Source organism: Penaeus japonicus, unplaced genomic scaffold (assembly GCF_977035675.1).
Source record: "Penaeus japonicus unplaced genomic scaffold, GWHDUDI00000001_assembly GWHDUDI00000017, whole genome shotgun sequence".
Taxonomy (NCBI): Eukaryota; Metazoa; Arthropoda; class Malacostraca; order Decapoda; family Penaeidae; genus Penaeus; species Penaeus japonicus.
In genome coordinates this window covers 23154607-23171942 of record NW_028234419.1, presented here as the reverse complement: position 1 = coordinate 23171942, position 17336 = coordinate 23154607, and the positions used below count along the sequence as shown (strand labels likewise).

At 50.2% G+C, this 17336-nt stretch overlaps 1 protein-coding gene across 7 annotated transcripts in view; it reads left to right on the top strand.

The window, feature by feature from the left end:
• LOC122246580 (protein gustavus) overlaps positions 1-17336 on the top strand; it is a 141599-nt gene that overhangs the window by 84938 nt on the left and 39325 nt on the right. Inside the window, exons 1-2 of one of the 7 annotated variants that reach the window (XM_086546146.1) lie at positions 5215-5231; positions 16372-16774. The exons of 3 other annotated variants lie outside the window; for them this stretch is intronic. In XM_086546146.1, the coding sequence (XP_086402272.1) occupies positions 16593-16774 (182 nt within the window). In that variant the 5' untranslated portion in view covers positions 5215-5231; positions 16372-16592. Of the gene's footprint in view, positions 1-5214; positions 5232-5402; positions 5540-5739; positions 5860-16371; positions 16775-17336 lie in introns of those variants that run through there. 3 more of the 7 variants (XM_086546147.1, XM_086546145.1, XM_043005227.2) reach the window with 3 other exon arrangements.

Here is a 17336-nt window from a genome sequence, read left to right as displayed (position 1 = left end):
CTCTCCTCTCTCTCTCTCCTCTCTCTCTCTCTCTCTCTCTCTCTCTCTCTCTCTCTCTCTCTCTCTCTCTCTCTCTCTCTCTCTCTCTCTCTCTCTCTCTCTCTCTGTCCTTCCCTCCCTCTCGCTCCTTTCCCCTCTTTTTCCCTTACTGCGGCAACCTCTTGAATGCGACTGTCCCCTTTACCTCCCCTCTTGGGTGTATCAACCTGTCCCTCTAAGTCTCTATCTCCCCTCTTAGATCTGTCTGCGTCCCCCTATCTCGTTTTACCTCCCCATGAGGGTGCATCTGCCTCCCTCCCCCCCCCCTCTCTCTCTGTCTGTCTCTCTCTCTCTCTCTCTCTCTCTCTCTCTCTCTCTCTCTCTCTCTCTCTCTCTCTCTCTCTCTCTCTCTCTCTCTCCCCCTCCCCCTCCCCATCCCCCCCCCCAAACATTTCCTCCGAACTTTCCTCTCGGCCATACCCCTCCCTCAATTTCCCTCAACTGCCTTCCTCCTCCCTCCTCCCTCCTGGTTCTTTATCTCTTATCTATTTCCCCTCCACTTTCCCCCTCTCCCTTCCTCCGCTTTCCCCCCCCCCCCCCCCCGCCCCCGCCCAATCCATTGCCCGCGCTCCAGTGGCTACCCACCGCAGCCGACACCACGTGGGGTCACTAAGGCCTATTTCCTCTTTCCTCTTGGTGGGGGAGGAGGGCATGGTGGGGGTAGTGGGGCGGGGGATAAGAGGGCAGGGGGCAGGTGGCTGTAAGGGAAGAGGGTAGGGCAGGGAGGGAGGGAGGGAGGGCAGAGGGCGGGATGGCGGTAGGAGAAGGGGGGGGGGAGAGAGAGGGTTCTAATCTTGGTTACTTTAAATGTCCAATTCCCTTTAATCCGGTGGCACTATGTAGGTCGGAGGGACGAGGGGAGGGGCGGGGAGGGGGGGTGGGGAGAGGGAGGGAGGGAGGGAGGTGGGGAGGGAGTTAAGGCACGGCGGAGAGGGGGTTTGGTAGAAGTGCCATGGCTTTGCTGACTTTGACATTTTAACGGAGATATTACGGTGTTCGAGAAGAGAGAGCTTTGGAGCGACGGCGTTGGTAAGGGAGAGTAATTTATGTGCGTATGGACCTCCCTTCCCCCCCACCTCCTCCTCCTCCTCTCTTCTCCTCCTCTCTTCTCCCACCCCCTCATCCCATTCCCTTTTCCGCCCCATCGTCCGTCTCCCCTTGTAACAATCTCCTCTTTCCCTGTCCTCCTCCCCCTTCTCCCCCCCCCCTCCCCCCCCGTGGTAATGCTGCGAGACACGCGGCACCCCGGGAGCTTTTCCCTGACGCGGCACCAACTTGGCGTAGCTGGGGAGAGCCTCCTCGTTCCCTCCACACCCTACCTCCTTTCTTCTTCCCCTCCCTCCTTCCCTCCCTGTGTGCCTGTATCACTCCCTCCCTCTCTCACCCCCCACTCGTTCCCCTATCCCTCCTTGCCTTCCCTTCGGATCCTGTTTCCGAGGGCGTCGTCGGCGGGGGTGGTGCTCCCGGATCTCCCCGCGCTGCGTTGCTGATGGAGCTACGGCAGGCGGGAGGGCGGGAGGGCGGACTGGTGGGCGTGGGCGTGCAGAACCATTAGCTTAACTGCATGTGACTTGTATTGGATGGTAACAGCCTAACGCAAAAGCGGTGATTGCCGTGACTTGATGGTCGGGTCTGGCTTTTGATAACTTCAATGCAGGCAGACGGAATATATTTCTCTCTCTCTCTCTCTCTCTCTCTCTCTCTCTCTCTCTCTCTCTCTCTCTCTCTCTCTCTCTCTCTCTCTCTCTCTCTCTCTCTCTCTCTCTCTCTCTCTCTCTCTCTCCTTCCTTTGAATGGCATCACACCCCTTTCTATGGTATAATCCCTTCAACCTTTGACTAGGACACACTGCTGGTGATGAGGGCCGTCGCCTCCTTTTTCTCATCCTTTTAAGTCTCCTGTGCGTCTCAGGGCCAAGGTCTTTCCTCCTTCTCCCTTCCCCCTCCCAACCACCGCCCCTCCTTTTCTCCCTTATTCCTTCACTTCCTCCTTCCTTCATTCTCTTCCCTTACTCCCTCCCTCCCTCTTACACCAGGCGAAGTGGACATCCGTCTGGCTCCAGGCATCCAGGCCAAGCCGAGGGACATCCCAGGACATCACGGACGCCCAGAACCGTTTCTTTGGGCGGCCGTGGTTCACCTCAACACGCACGCGACCACACACGGGCGTATAGGATGAGAGGGGGGGGGGGGAGAAGAGGATATGGGATGGGGGGGGGGGCAGAAAAGAGAGAGTATTAGAAGCGTGGAAGAGAGGGAAGGAGGAGGAGGAAGAAGAAGGAAGAGAGGAGAGAGAAAAGAGAAGAGAGGGAGAGAGAAGAAAGAAAGATGAGCAAGCAAACAGACCTCTCGTCTGGCATGATAGAACGACCGCCATTCAGAACGTATGTCGCCTAGATCCCTGAGCCCAAAGAGGTGAACACGAGGCAGGCCACCGAGACTGACCTGCACGTGGACACAAAATGACACGTAAACTTATTGTAACAAAAAAAAGAAAAAAAAAATCATCCATCCAGACCCATTCATATCCTATCCTGTCCTGTCCTGTCCTACCTCATCCTACACTACCCCATTCTATCCCATCGTGCCTTATCCTATCGTATCCTTTCTCACCCCCATCCTATTCTACGTCGTCCTATCCCAACCCACCCCATCCTGTCGTATCCTATCGTATCCTTTCTCACCCCCATCCTTTCTACGTCGTCCTATCCCAACCCACCCCATCCTGTCTTATCCTATACACCTCCCAGCATTGTTTGGTCTTGGATATTAATAACAGGCATAGGACTTGCTTATTAATAGACAGGGCGGATGCAGGGGAGGAGAGACTAACTTCGGGGGATTCCTCGTCTCCCACGTGTGGCTGCGGCTGGGGGGAGGAGAGGTCGTGGGAGAGAAGGAGAGAAGGGGGAGGGGGGTCCTGGTTTGGGCTTATCGGGGTTTATGTAAACAATTATCACATGTTATGCTGGGATGGAAAAACGTTTGGAATAGGGAGACACGGAGCCAGACGGAAGAGTGGGAGGGAGGGAAGGAGGGAGGGGAGAGGAGGAGAGGAGAGGAAGGAAAAGGTGAAGGGAGAGTGAGAGGGAGAGAGGGGGGGGGATGCTGCAACAGACAGGGAGAAGAATGGAGAGGCAAGAGAAGAGACGGGCGGGGACAAAGCGATAGTAGGGACAGGAATGGGAATAGAAAAGGGCATAGTGAGTGAGAGACAAATAGAGAGAAAAAAAATTCGGTCATCCAGTCAGTCGTCAGTGTAGCAGACAGGGGGAGGGAAAGCGGTCACATGTCAGTTTACACGAGAGAGAGAAAAATGGCTCATAAACCAACAGATGGGACTAATGAATATGGTCATATGTTGATAACGGGGCAGACTGACGGACAGGCATGCAGACAGGCGGGCAGGCTGGTAGACAGGCAGGCAGGCAGGACGGCCGATCGATAAGTCTATGGCAGAGGGGTCATGCATGGTCAGTGATGGGAGAAGAGTGCCCCCCCCCCTCCCCTACAGGAGATATTAGCGTGGGAATAGCAGATAGGCCTTGGCACAAGCACCGAGGAGAGAGGTAGTCCCGATACCCCGTTCTGGTCTAGCGCGATTGCGACAGCCATGCCTTTCGCTTATCTTCGGGTTCCTCTTTCCTATCTCTTCGGCTGCTAGGTGGTCCTTTCTCCTCAGGACTCCTTTTGGTCATTTTCCTTCTCGACCTGTTCCTCCTTATCTCTTCCTCTTTCTCTTTCTCTTTCTCCTTCGAATTCTGATCCCTAATTGCTTGCGGTTCTCCCAGCTTCGGAGACGCAATCCCTACTGCGCCCCCCTTTCGACGTGGGCCTAAGCATTTATCGATGTTGGGGCAGATGCGAGCCATTTGTAGTTATGGTTTAATGGGTTGAGGCACGCGACTTAGGTCTTGTTATCTCTTTCTCTCTCTCTCTCTCTCTCTCTCTCTCTCTCTCTCTCTCTCTCTCCCTCTCTCTCTCTCTCTCTCTCTCTCTCTCTCCCCCTCCCCCTCCCCTCCCCTCCCCTCTCCCCTCTCTCCTCTCCCTCTCTCTCTCTCTCTCTCTCTCTCTCTCTCTCTCTCTCTCTCTCTCTCTCTCTCTCTCTCCTCACTATCTCTTCCCTCCCTCCCTCTCCTCACTATCTCTTCCCTCCCTCCTCCTCACTATTTCTTCCCTCCTTCTCACTATCTCTTCCCTCCTTCCCCCTTCTCTCTATCTCTTCCCTCCCTCCCTCCCTATCTTCACTATCTCTCCCTCCCTCCTCCCCTTCTCGGCACCTTGATTAAACGGTTTGATAGTGAGGTAAATGGTTGTCAGGCCTCTGTATGAGTAAGGGGGGAGGGGAGGTAAGAGAGATATAACCTGAGGGCGAGCGAGGGATGAGATAGCACTCGGTGGTGGCCAGGGGCAGGGGCAAGTGCAGGGACAGGGAATGAGGAGTGAGGTTGTGCTTGATGGATTGTCCCAAGAAAGGAAGAGGCGGAGGAGGTGGAAGGAGGGAAGTGACTGGGAGGAAGAGGTGGACGACGACTGGGAGGAAGTGGACAACGACGATGACGATGACAAGAAGATGAAGGAAGAGAAAGAAAGCTGGTAGAGTGACGAGTTGGCGACGACTGCTTACGGAAATGTGAGGGAGAATGTTGGTACGAAAAAGGGGAAGAAAGGGGACGAAGAGAGAGAGAGAGAGAGAGAGAGAGAGAGAGAGAGAGAGAGAGAGAGAGAGAGAGAGAGAGAGAGAGAGAGAGAGACGGGAGGGGAAGAGAGAGGGAGAGTGAGGAAGGGGAATGAGTCAGCCGAGGGGAGCGTGTCGCGTGCGTTCGTCCTCCGCGCCAAAATGTTTCGCTTATTCGTCTGCTTTCGGAGGTTGCGTGTTCGTTTATTTCGCCGCTGTATTTGCGTGTGAATCGGCCAATAAGCGGGCGAATTCTTCCGTGGAGTGAGCATTGTTGCGGTCACGCTCGTAAGTTGCGTCAGTGAAAAGGGGCGAAATGCCGTGGGAGATGGCGGGAAGCGATAGGGAAAGTTGTGCGGCGTGAGGGGAGGCGGCCGAGGGGGAGGGAGGGGGAGGGGGAGGAGCCAGCGTGAAGGATGGAGGACGGGGAGACCTCCAGTGGAGCCAGCGGGGAGTAGCAGCAGCAGCAGCGGTAGACACGGAGACCGCAGGCGGCAGTTCCCGTGGCGGCAGTGGTAGTGATAGTGTGTTGTGTGGTAGAGAGAGGGAGACTTGTGCGCGCCCGCGCCCGCCCATCCGCCTGCCCGCCCGCAAGTCAGCCAGCCAGCCAGCGATCCGTGCCACTCAACAACGTGGTCTTGTTAGTGTCTTGGGACAGCCCAAACAAACGCTGGTAGTATCAGTGGCGAGGCGATCGCGGTGGCGTCGGCAGCGGCCCCAGTGTGCGTGAGTGCGAAGAGGCCGAGGGCGGCTGCCAGCGGGAGCTCGCTATGCACTCAGCGTGTTGTGTGTCGCGCGGGTGGAGACAGTGACCTCGCGGAGGGTATGTTGGGCCTTTGGGTGGGCACTGTAGAGGGCCAAGGGCAGGGGAGGGAGGGCTGGGTAGGGAAAGGGAGAGGAGGGGCTTAACATGTGGGGAACAGCTTCCTTGGCTCGGCCCTCGCACCCCCCCACCCCCACATCCCACCCTCCCGTCGGCACCCCACACCCAGCCACCCACACCAAGACAGTGTGTGTAGTATTAGTAGTGTGTGTCGCGGCCTGAGAGAGAGGGTCAGTCCCTGCTCATAATAATTCCCGTCTCACGATCGTCACGTTGGTTCCGTGAACTGGATCAACGCTTGTGTGTGTTCGTGTGTGTGTGTATGTATCATCCAGGACATGGTCGTTTCGTGACCTCCATTGTGATCTATCTCGTTGTCGAAGGATCAGCTGAAGCGTTCGCTGTGCGTGCAAGCTCGCCGTTCGCCGCCGGTCCCGGGCAGTAAACAGGATGCGGAACATGTTCGTCGTTGGGATAAGACCGCGATACGCGAGTGACTTGCCTTGCGACGCATGTCCGTAACCATGGTGTCATTTTTGTGCGTGTTTCACGGAAGTGTCATTTCTTTCTACTCGTGTGAAGGAAAGGAACAGCCAAGAAAGATCGAAAGGGAAGGAGGGAAGTTCGAGAAAGAGAGACGGAGTGAGTGAAAGAGGGAGGGAGGGAGGGAGTGAGGGAGACAAGGAAGAGGAGAACGACCGAGGGAAAAGGAAAGCCAGGTAGAACGATAAGATAGCAACGTTAGACGCGGTGGCAGTGTGTAAATAGTGATAGAGGAGAGCCAGTGATCCTAGACTCTATCCAGACATGGCCATTTCAGTGAGAAAACCCAGTGTGCTGGGGAGGCGAGGGGGGGGGGGAAGAAGGGGATGTATGGTATGTGTGTGGTGGGGAGGGAGAGGGGAACAAGTTGAGGGGAGGTGGTGATGATGTTGGTGTTGGGACGTACAAGTGTTTGTGCAGTCTCGGGGGGAAGTGCCTGAGCCTACCTTTCACTCCCCCCCTTCCCTCACCCCTCCCTCTCCCTCAATTCCTTGCGTTTACAGGCAGCGAGGGAGACCTAGTCTTACAGTGCCCTAGCGGAGCTCTAGCCTCGCCAGCCGAGCGGGGATCCTGAAGGGAAAGTGGGATGCAGGAGGCGCTGCGCAAGGCGTGTGCTTTGCAAGGCCAGAATCCTTCGCCTTGAGCAAGCCGTGATTGTACATACTAAGTGAATCGCCGCGATTTTATTTATGCATTTATTTACTGATTTACTTTCTTAGAATAATGAAGGTAACGGATGGATGGGCACGGCTGGGCGTCTCGCGTCGAAGGCGTTGGGAAATGGGCGGCGCAAGGTGTAGGTCTTTTTTTATATTCCATTTATTTATTTATTTATCTTCTTTTACCGAGGGAAGGGGTATTTTGGAAGTGAAAAAGCATGGGAATTTGCACGATAATACGATTGGTGGTTTAGCAAAGACATTGATATTGTTGCGGTACACATCGTCCTCACCAACCCATTGTCATTTCTCTACTTTCTTTCTTTTTTCATCTCTCAGATTTTCCACTCCTCCCCCCACGCAAGAAGTTATCTGCTTGCGCGCGAATCCAGAAGGCCATCCGTGCTTTCAAAACATCCTTCAAAAGGTCGCGAACAGAAGGATGCTTGTATTCTTTTTTTGTAGATGGAAACTTCACCCTTTTAAATCGGGAAAGATGGTTGGGTGGGTGATTGGATGATTGGACAGGTAAGGGAATCGATAGACGTTTGGGTAAGTAGTTGGATGAATGGATGGTAGTTGGATGAATTAGATGTTTAGGTGAGTGGATGGGTGGATGGAAGGATTAATGTTTAGGTGAGTGGACGGGTGGATGGAAGGATTAATGTTTAGGTGACTGGATGGATGGATCGATATTTAGATGAGTGGATAGATGGATTAATGTTTAGGTGAGTGGATGGATGGATGTTTAGATAGTGTGCGGATGGTCGTTTGGGTGGGTGGATGAAAGTAAGAGGGGTATGGAGGCCGCCGAGGCCCCGGGACAAGGTCGTCTTTCACCAGGACCCCATTCTTACCTACCCAGGCCGCCGTGGTCTTGACTTCTATTTATCTTTATTTGTCTTGTTCTCTCTCCGTCTCTCCTTCCTTCCTTCCTTCTTTCTTTCTTTCGTTCCCTCCCTCCTTCTATCATTCCATCCTTGCCTCCTTTCTTCCTTTGATCTCTTTCTCGTTCTCATTCCCAATCCGACCCTGCACCGTTAAACTTTTACCCCCTCTCACCTCTATCCTCTTCCAACCCCCACCCCCCTACCCATACCCATTACCCTATCCACCCCCGCCACCCATACCCATACCCCTCCCAATCCTCACCCTCCGTACCCGTACTCCTAACCCCACCCCCTCCATCCTTGGCCTCTGTACCCCGCCGGTTGGACGTCGGTTCAAACAAGCTATGAAGTCTGAAATTCTGACCCCACCCATTAGACTCCGACCCCCACCTATTGACCCTTTGGAACCGTCCTGACTCACTCCCTCTTCCCCTTTACTGGTCTCGGAATCCCCTCGCCTTCTTCCTCTCTCTCTCTCTCTCTCTCTCTCTCTCTCTCTCTCTCTCTCTCTCTCTCTCTCTCTCTCTCTCTCTCTCTCTCTCTCTCTCTCTCTCTTCATCTCTCCATCTCTCTTTTTCCTCTCTCTTTCTCTTTCTCCCTCTCCTCTTTCTCCTCTCTTTCCTCTCTCTCCTCTCTTCCCTCTCTCTTCTCTCTCTCCTCTCTTTCCTCTCTCTCCTCTCTTTCCTCTCTTTCCTCTCTCTTCTCTCTTTCCTCTCTCTTCTCTCTCTCCCCTTTCTCCCTTTCTCTCCCTTTCTCTCCCTTTCTCTCCCTTCCCTTCTTCCCAGGTAGAGCCAGGTAGAGTTTATTAGCGTCGTGTAAACAGCGGAGGAAGAGGTCGGAGCGGCCGCCACCGCCATAACAATTGATCGTAATGCATGGAAAGGGAACCGAAGGGAGGAGGGGTGAGGGGTGAGGGGTGAGGGGGGTCGTGGACTAGGGGTAGGGGTGTATCCATGGCCCAGGGGAGTTTGCCTTGCGGTTTACCTGGGATGGATCAAGCATGGTCGGCTGTCTTGACTCGCGTTTGGGATTCTTTTGGTAGGATGATTCGTTGTGGGGGAAGGGGAGGGGGAGGGGGGGAGAGAGTTGGAGTTGGGGTAGGGGTTGGGGTTGGGGTTGGGTGTTGAAGGGGAGTTTTGGGAGAATGTGGTGGGTGGGGGAGTGTTGGATGAGGTTAAATGAGGTTGTCATTTTGAGGGACGGGGCGGGGCGTTTGCACTGTCGACTCCTGTGGCAAAAGATTTAATGAAGTTCATTATTTTGTTATTTATTTGTTTATTTCTAATCCGTGCGTTTATTAGTCATTTACCTTTTTCATTTATTTATTACGTATTGAGAGCCCCTTTTGCGAGTAAGGGATCCAGGCACGGTGCCAAGGGGTCACGTGGTGCCATGCAGGGCGTGGACTCGGCCAACGTTACTCGGCGTGGCTCGGGCCTTTTGACACCTGCCAGAAGGCGTGGTCGAATGCCATTGGTGGCGAGTCGCTTTGTCCTTTTATCCCCATTTTGTCTTGCGTTTTTTGTTGTTGTTTTTTTTTTTGTACCCATTTCTAGCGAGTAAAATAATGATAAGTCATGAGGGAAGTATGGGTTGGTGAGTTGGTGGGATAAAGTGTGGGTAGATAGGTAGGTAGGTAGGTAGGTAGGTGGGTGACGCATGGGGCAAGTGCAGTAGTTCATGGGTGTGTCAAGTACGGACTCTGACTCAGCCATACGTAAATCACAGGCTTAAAAAAGGAAGAAGGTGGGGGTACGAAATGGAGGGGTTAGGGGTTGGGTGGGGAATACTGAAATTCAGATACATATGAGAGAGAGAGAGAGAGAGAGAGAGAGAGAGAGAGAGAGAGAGAGAGAGAGAGAGAGAGAGAGAGAGAACCCTCATGCAGACACATGGACTCCAAATCTTCGTAAAAAAAAGAAGAAACACCACGATTCCATTAAGAAGAAGAAGAAAAGTAAAATCGAAGACGCGTGTAAACTCACCAAAATAAATACTAAAGGTATATCTAAAATAATATTGAAAAAAGAGGAACGTGTCAAATGAAAGAAGTGAAGGTATAAGAAGGAAGACCGTGTGTGTCCGTCCAACCAGCAAGAAGTGCAAGTCTGCTCTAAAGGGAAGGGAATTTAACTCTTTAGAAATGTACTGCAGTTCTGTTGAGAAAGAAGCATGTACGTGCACATGCGGTTTATTATAGAAAAAAGTACAGTGCAGTTCTGTTAAAACGAAGGGAAATAATGTTTGTCCCAGAACAAAGAGAAGGAAGCTGGTTCAGACTCTTCTAGAACACACTAGAAGTCTATTTAAAGAGAGGACGGCAGTGTAAGTGTATTAAAAGAAGGGAGTGTAAGTTTCTGTGAAACAAAAAGAAGACGCTCCAAGTCTGTTAAAAGAGAAGACACAGCTGCGGCGCTGTCTGCTGCAAAAACGCAAGTGCCGGGGAGAGCCGACCTTCGGCCTAGTGGCATTCCTTGAAGGATCATGATGGTGGTAGTTGTGAATAATGATGGTGGTGGTGGTGGTAATGGTGGGAGGGGGGTGATGACGACGATGACGCAGATGGTGGTGGTGATGACGATGATTCTCCTTCTCCACCTCATCATCATTATCAATCATCAATCACCATCCATTGAGCAATCGAGGAGCGGCGTCCAGCAACGCCATAATGGAAGCACTTGCCTCGCCGCAATCTTGTTTCGGGAGCCGAGGAAGGGGCTTAATTGATCTCGCAGCGCTGATTGTGACGGAGCACCACGTCGATCCAGAGGCTTCAAAAGGGACGCTTTTTGAAGTAACACCCCCCCCTTCTCTCTCTCTCTCTCTCTCTCTCTCTCTCTCTCTCTCTCTCTCTCTCTCTCTCTCTCTCTCTCTCTCTCTCTCTCTCTCTCTCTCTCTCTCTCTCTCTCTCTCTCTAACCCCCCCCCCTTCCCCGCTGTGACGAGGTTTGCTGTTCATTCTGCCCTTGCCTCGTGTCCAGCAGTTATTTTGCTATGCAGCGGCGTTGTTGAATTTATGACTCGAAAGTATTGCCAGTCTTTTTCAACAACCGCTGAGCATTATGTAAATGATATGGCTCTATAACGATAATATGAAATGACTTCGTGACTTCCAACTGAATTGCTTAAGTCATTTAACATTGCACCAACTTTGTATTAGTGAATAATGCATGACAATACCAGTGCAACTAGAATCTCGACAGTTGGATCCGAGTCAGGGGTCGCACTTGAATGTTAAACGTGAAATGCGATTGGACTCTGTCGGTCGGTCTGTCTGTCTTTCTGTCTCTGTAACTCTGTCTGTGATTCTCTGCATGTCTGTTTGTCTGTCTGTCTGTGGCTGTCTGACTGGTGAAGGCCACAGGGGCGTCGGAGGTCACATGGCTAAGAACTTGGGGGAAGGAGGGTGGGGGGGAGAGTCACTCACGAAGGGCACGAATGTTTTGCTTCACGCGAGAACCGTTGCGCCGCATATGACTCCGGGGTTATAATTACCTCACTCTGAGACCATGGCCGTGGGGGGTGGGGGTGGGGGGAGTGTTAGGGGTCAGGGTGTAGGTGAAGGAGAGGGAGGGAGAGTTAGGGGTCACAGAGTAGGGGGGATAGGGGAAGTGTGAGGGAGGTGGGGTCAGGGGGTAAGGGGGTACTAAGACCTCCTCCTCCTCTCCTCTCCCCCTTCATCATCGTGATCTTGCCCTCCCCTTTGCTCTCTGGTTCTCCCTTTGTAACGTGGCACCGTTGGTCATCGTTAACCGGGGTGTGACCCCTGGAAACTGTTTATACCCTCACCACATGCCCGTTTTCCCTTAATTTCTCCCCCTTTCCTCTCCTCTTCTTCCTCCCTTCTCTCCTCTCCTCTTCTTCCTACCCTCTCTCCCCCACTTTTTCCTCTCCTTTTCTTCCTCACCTCTTTTCCCTCTCGATTCCGTCCTCTCTACTTCCTCCTCTCTACTTCCTCCTCGATTCTTTCCTCTCTATTTTCTCCCCTCTTTTTTCCCCCTTTTCCCTCTTTTGCCAATCCCTCTTACGTTTTCCCCTCATACTCCACCACCTCGTATATGTCACTCTGCCGTCCCCTTCGCCTGCCCTGGCTTCCTGCCTTTCGTACCCCATACCCCAGTGCCCCATGACGTGTTACCTGCGGCGTTTCAGGTATGGGTCTCACGCCCCCTTCCCCCCTTCCCCCCTCCCCCATCAACTCGGCCTGTGCGTTCACCCGAGAGCGCGCCAACCGTCCCGTGAGCCGTCACTAATGCCGTCGTCACTGCCTGGTCGTGCGTGGGTTTCGTGTGTGTGTGTCTGTCTTTGTCTGTCTGTCTGTTGTCGTTTTTTTTCTCTCTTTTTTCTCCCTTTTTTTTCTCTCTTTCTATTTTTCTCTGTCTCTTTCTTTATTTCGTAATGGGTTTTTATTCGTTAAAGATTCCTCCTTTTTTCTCTGTAGTTGGTAACTTTATCTGGATTTCTCCCCCTTTCCAGAATTAGTCGCCTTTGTCTGTGCATTGGAGCTCTCCTTTAGGCAATTTTTCTCTTTTCTTCCTTATCTCCAGCTTCTTATCTTCGGTGCCCTCGTTCTGTCGCCGCTTATCTCTTCCTCTTCTTTTCCTACTGTCTTCCTCTTATTCTCTTCGTCACTCCCTTCTTCACTATCTCGCTTCCTCTCTCCCTCCTTTCCTCTCATCTTCTCTTCAGTGATTGAGTTCCGATAGTTAGATGGCTTCCACGCGGAAAGGGGTGGGAAGGGAAGCAGGTGGGGAAAGCGGGTAGAATTAGAAAGGGCTTGGATACGAAAGAAGATGAAGATGAAGATGAAGATGAAGATGAAGATGATCAAGATCCATGAGGGGAAAATGTTCGATGAAGCGGATGAGCATGAAAAAGAAGAGAATGGATGAGATGGGCAAGGGAAAATGGAAGAGAAGTGAGGTATCAGTTATACATAAGGCCAAAAAAAAAACAAAAAAAAAACAGAGAAATAGAGAAGAAAGAAAATGAAAGGAATAAAAGACGGGAAAGACAACAAGGATGCAAATATCGGATGACATTTCGGCGCGGTCGGCCTGGATCAGTGCATCCGGCCGAGGCTCCGGAGCCTATATTTAGCGGCTGAGCCTCTTCCGGTGTTGCTTTCGAGGAGGAGGCACTACAAGTGGGGAAGGAGGGGGTAGGAGTTGGACTTGAGAGGGGGGAAGGGAGGGGGGGATAGGAGAGCGGATGGAGAGAGAGGAAGTGAGAGTTATTACTTTATTTGTTAATGTTGTTACACTTATTTTCATCATTATGATCATCTCCAACACCACCATTGTTATTAGTATTGATTATTGGTACTGTTATTATTTTATGATTAATAATAGGTAGTGGAGGCGAGGAGGAGGCGTAGGGAATGGAGATGAGACGAAGAAAGTAAAGGGAGATTTAGGGGAGGAGGCCTGGGGGGAGGGGGCAGGAAAGGGGTATTCAGATCCCTTTTTTTCTCTCTCTATCCCCTCGGCTAAATGTCCCGTCGGGTAAATATTTACGTGTGCAGTTGCCACGTGGTGATCAGAAGAGGGGGTAAGGGTAGGGGGGAGGGGTGAAGTGAGGAAGGGGGGAGAAGAAAGAAGGTTGGGAGAGGGGGCGGATAAAGACCAGAGGTTGGGGAAAGGGAGCCCGGGGGAGGAGGAGGAGGAGGAGGGTGTAAAAACTGTTTCTGGCGTTGCACGGGGCGATCTTTGTGAATGAGGATTGAAGCCTTTCAGGGTGTGGGTGGGAGGACGGGAGGGGAGGGGGGTTTGGAGGGGATGGGTGAAAGAGTGGAAAGGGGTCGGAGTTAGGACGGGGGAGTAGAATAGGGGTATGGGGTTGGGGGTGGGGGTGGGTGTGGAGTCCAGCTAGTTCCTGTGAGGGTTGGGCATCATAGTGATTAGTCTTAACGGGTTTGTGTAAGGGTTCTCATTATGTTTCATCCTTCTCTCTCTCCTCTCCTCTCCTCTCCTCTCCTCTCCTCTCCTCTGTGTTCTCTCTCTTCTCCTCTATTCTCTCCTCTTTCCTTTCCCTTTTCCCTCTCCCTCTCCCTCTCCCATAATCTTAGCATGGAAGTTGTCATAAAAAAATCGTCTAGCATGAGCATGGGTTCTGCTCGTACCTAGTGGGGGTCGAGAGTGAAAGTTGCGGCTGCGGCGGCGGCGGCGGCGGCGGGAGAGAACCCGCGGATCGAGAGGCATTTCCCGGGCTTTGGGGAAATGGGCGCGCATGGAACAAACGGGCCTTTCGGTGTCTGTCCTCCCTTCTGTTTGATGTCCGTTCTTCCGTTAGTTCCATGTGTGCGTCCCTACGTGCGTGCGTCCATGCATATGTATGTATCCATGCATGTGTGGAAATATGCATGTGCGCTTCTTTATTTACGGGTGCACAACTTTCTATGAATACATACACAGACAGAAATACTATTGTGCACAGTTGCATACATCTACATAAATTATGGCATACGTATACAATATACTTTGCTTCACGTACATATGCATGGCCTTTACTTGAATAGTTAACGAACACCGATGGAAAAATTGCTTGAGAGCGTTAAGAGAAGTCAAACCTCCCGGGTTGTTCATTTATCACATTAATTAACGCCTGTGGTCCGTCATCTCTACACCACGAGGGGGGTAGGGGGGTAGGGGAGGGGATGTCTTTTTTCGACCGATGTGTGGGATGCGTGCTTGTGTTGTATACATGTTCATTTTTGCGTAGTTATTTGCGTGTCGCCGCCTCCTCACGTGGGTCGGACGTCCTTCATCGCGATGGCATCCTTCCCACGCCCCGCAGGCGCTTCCTTCCGGGTTGCTAGACTACTTCCTCTCCCGGAGCTCGCGGGGCGGGAGGGAGGGAGGACGGACGCACGGACGCTGACCTCCTCTGGGCGAAGGAGACGAGGGCGGCGAAGGAGAGAGGATCTTCTCTCGCCGCAGAGGGTCGTCCTCGGGTTCTTGCTTCCAATCCGACGGAACGCGGGACTTCCTGCTTTACCTCCTCTTCTTCTTCTTCTTCCTCCTCTTCCGCTGTCGTTTTTTTATGCCTTCTCTACTACCTTCAGTTTTTTCCTCTTTTCTCATCCTTCCTCCTTTTTTTCTCTTTCATTTCCTTCATCTCCTTCTTCCTCCTTTTTTCCTTCATATCCTGAATCACCACCTTCCTTTTATTATTCATGAAAAATAAGGCGAAAATTGGAATTAAATATTTCTCATTTTGCGATACTTTTTTTATAATCATTTTAATATCATCATCATTATCATTAGTCATCAACAGTCAGTAAGTTCTGATTATTAAGTTTCCTGTTTTATAAACAGAAATGGATAAAAAACATTTTAGCGTTGAATACGTTAAGAAAAAGCGTGTTGGGGAAGCATGGTCTCACACGAAAGGTTTCCCTGGAGTGCAATTCCCGTAGACTTTATCGGCGCGGTGTAATTAAAACGAAGGTCTCGACGTTGGCGTCTCGTGTTCTTGAGACTTGTTTTTCGTTTCATTTTCTTTCGGAATGTTTACGTTTTATTGACGTTTTAATGAGTGGGCGAGGACGGGCATTATTTTTTTGTAGGAGGATGGAGTTCTTCGCATTCAAATTTATGTTCGTAAAAAATGCATTGGTGTGTTTAGAAAGCCGAATTGATAATGCCAAATATTAAACACCATGATGTGCCTACCTGAAACGATCGTATTTTAAGATATTTTGCTATCACGCGCTCTGTTCCATTAGAGCTAAATTTAAAGCTTTGTGGAAATAAAAGCAAAAAAAACATGTTAAAAGACCGAAAGGTGGTATGAGCTGTGGCCTAGAGCTGTTAAAGAGGAAGCCTCCACTTGGCCGCGTGGTGCATGACCCTCACATGGCATGAGCTCGCAGCCCCCCCCCCCCCCTACTCTTCCCCCTTTCCTTTCCTCCCCTCTCATCTCCTTCTCTTCTCTCCTCTTCTATCTTCTCTTATATCCTCTCCTCTCATCTCCTCTCTTCACTTCTCTCTTCTATTCTCTCTTCTATTCACTTCTCTCCCTTCTCCTCTATCCTCTCCCCTCCCTTCTCTCCTTTCTCCTTTCTCCTCCCCTCCCCTCTCTCCTCTCTCCACCCCTCCCCTCTCTCCTCTCCCCTCTCCCCTCTCCCATCCCCTTGCTCCTCTCCTCTCCTCTCCTCTCCTCTCCATTCTCCTGTCCTCCCCCTTCTCCTCTTCTCTCCTCTCCTCTCCTCTCCTCTCCTCTCCTCTCCTCTCCCTTTTCTTCTCCTCTCCTCCTTGTGTTTTTGCATATTTGTTACTTGTTATCTTTTCTTCTTATCTTCTCTTTTCCCCTCCCCCTCTCTCCTTCCCTCCCCCCCCAGCAATTTGTATTAATTAAATATACTGTAATATAAGATGTTTGTATAATTATTTATATATGCATGTATATGCCTGTGTGTGTGTGTGTATGTATGTATGTATGGATGTGTATATATATATATATATATATATATATATATATAACATATATATATATATTATACATATACATATATATATATATATATATATATATATATATATATATATATATATATATATATATACATCCATACATACATACATACACATATACATATACACATACACATACACATATACATATACATATACTTTCATTTATTTATTGATAAAAAAATGTTGGCGTAATTTTGAATATTGGGAGTTTATTTTGGAATAGAAGATTGAGCACTCCTGAAATATGTGGATATTCTATTTCAGATAAAGGATTGACTTTATTTGCATTTTGTTTGGGATAATGTACATGGATAGACGTTGATAAGTGTTATTGTTGAGAACTGTACAAAGAAAAAAATTGATACACAGAAACGGCATTTCAAATGAGGAGGCAAAATGCTGAAGAGTGTAATACTGCGAAGGGAAATTGGATGCACAGATGAGAGAATCAGTCGATAGTGTTGCGTGTGACAGAGCTTTGTGGCATGAATCCCTTCCTGCAGGAGTGGGTCGTCTTTACCCCCTCATTGTACACCCCTTTGCCTACTCCTGTGGTCGCTGCACCTCCATTGCCATCGCGAAATCACCAGCCATACCCCAGTCGCCTCTTGCCAGGCTCTGAGAGGGCCTGGTTCCTGGGACCGGCACTGGTGGGATACGGGGGAAGGTACTGGCTTTAGACCTGTGTAATCCTCTTGACTATCATATCCTCATTACTTGTTTGATGATATTGGTTTATATGTGTGACAAAAAGCATGACAAGGAGCACCATGTGGTTTTGATGCTGTATGTGTATACTGCATCTTACTAGACTGGTGTAGTGGATTTGTTTTTTTCTTTCTTTCTCTATGCTGGCATGAGGTTTTTGCAGTACTACTAAAAGGAGAATATAGAATTTTGCATTAGTTTCTCATTTTCTGTAGTCTTTGGTAGGATGATAGAGAATTTTTGCAAAGGATATGATTTCCATGTCTGATGTATATTCCATTGGTATAGATAGGTAGGCATTTCTTTTATGATATTCAAGGATCATAGACATTCGTTATTTAGATTTTGTTTTGTTTTCAAAGGTCTTGAAAGTTTATTTTATCAAGTATTGAGATGTGTTGATGATGTTAGTTAGTAGACAGGTCTTCTATAGCCTAGTTATGGTTAAATGACACCTGTAGAAATTGTGATTTTTAGATAATTAATATAATTAAGAAAGAAATACGATATCTGTCCTTATC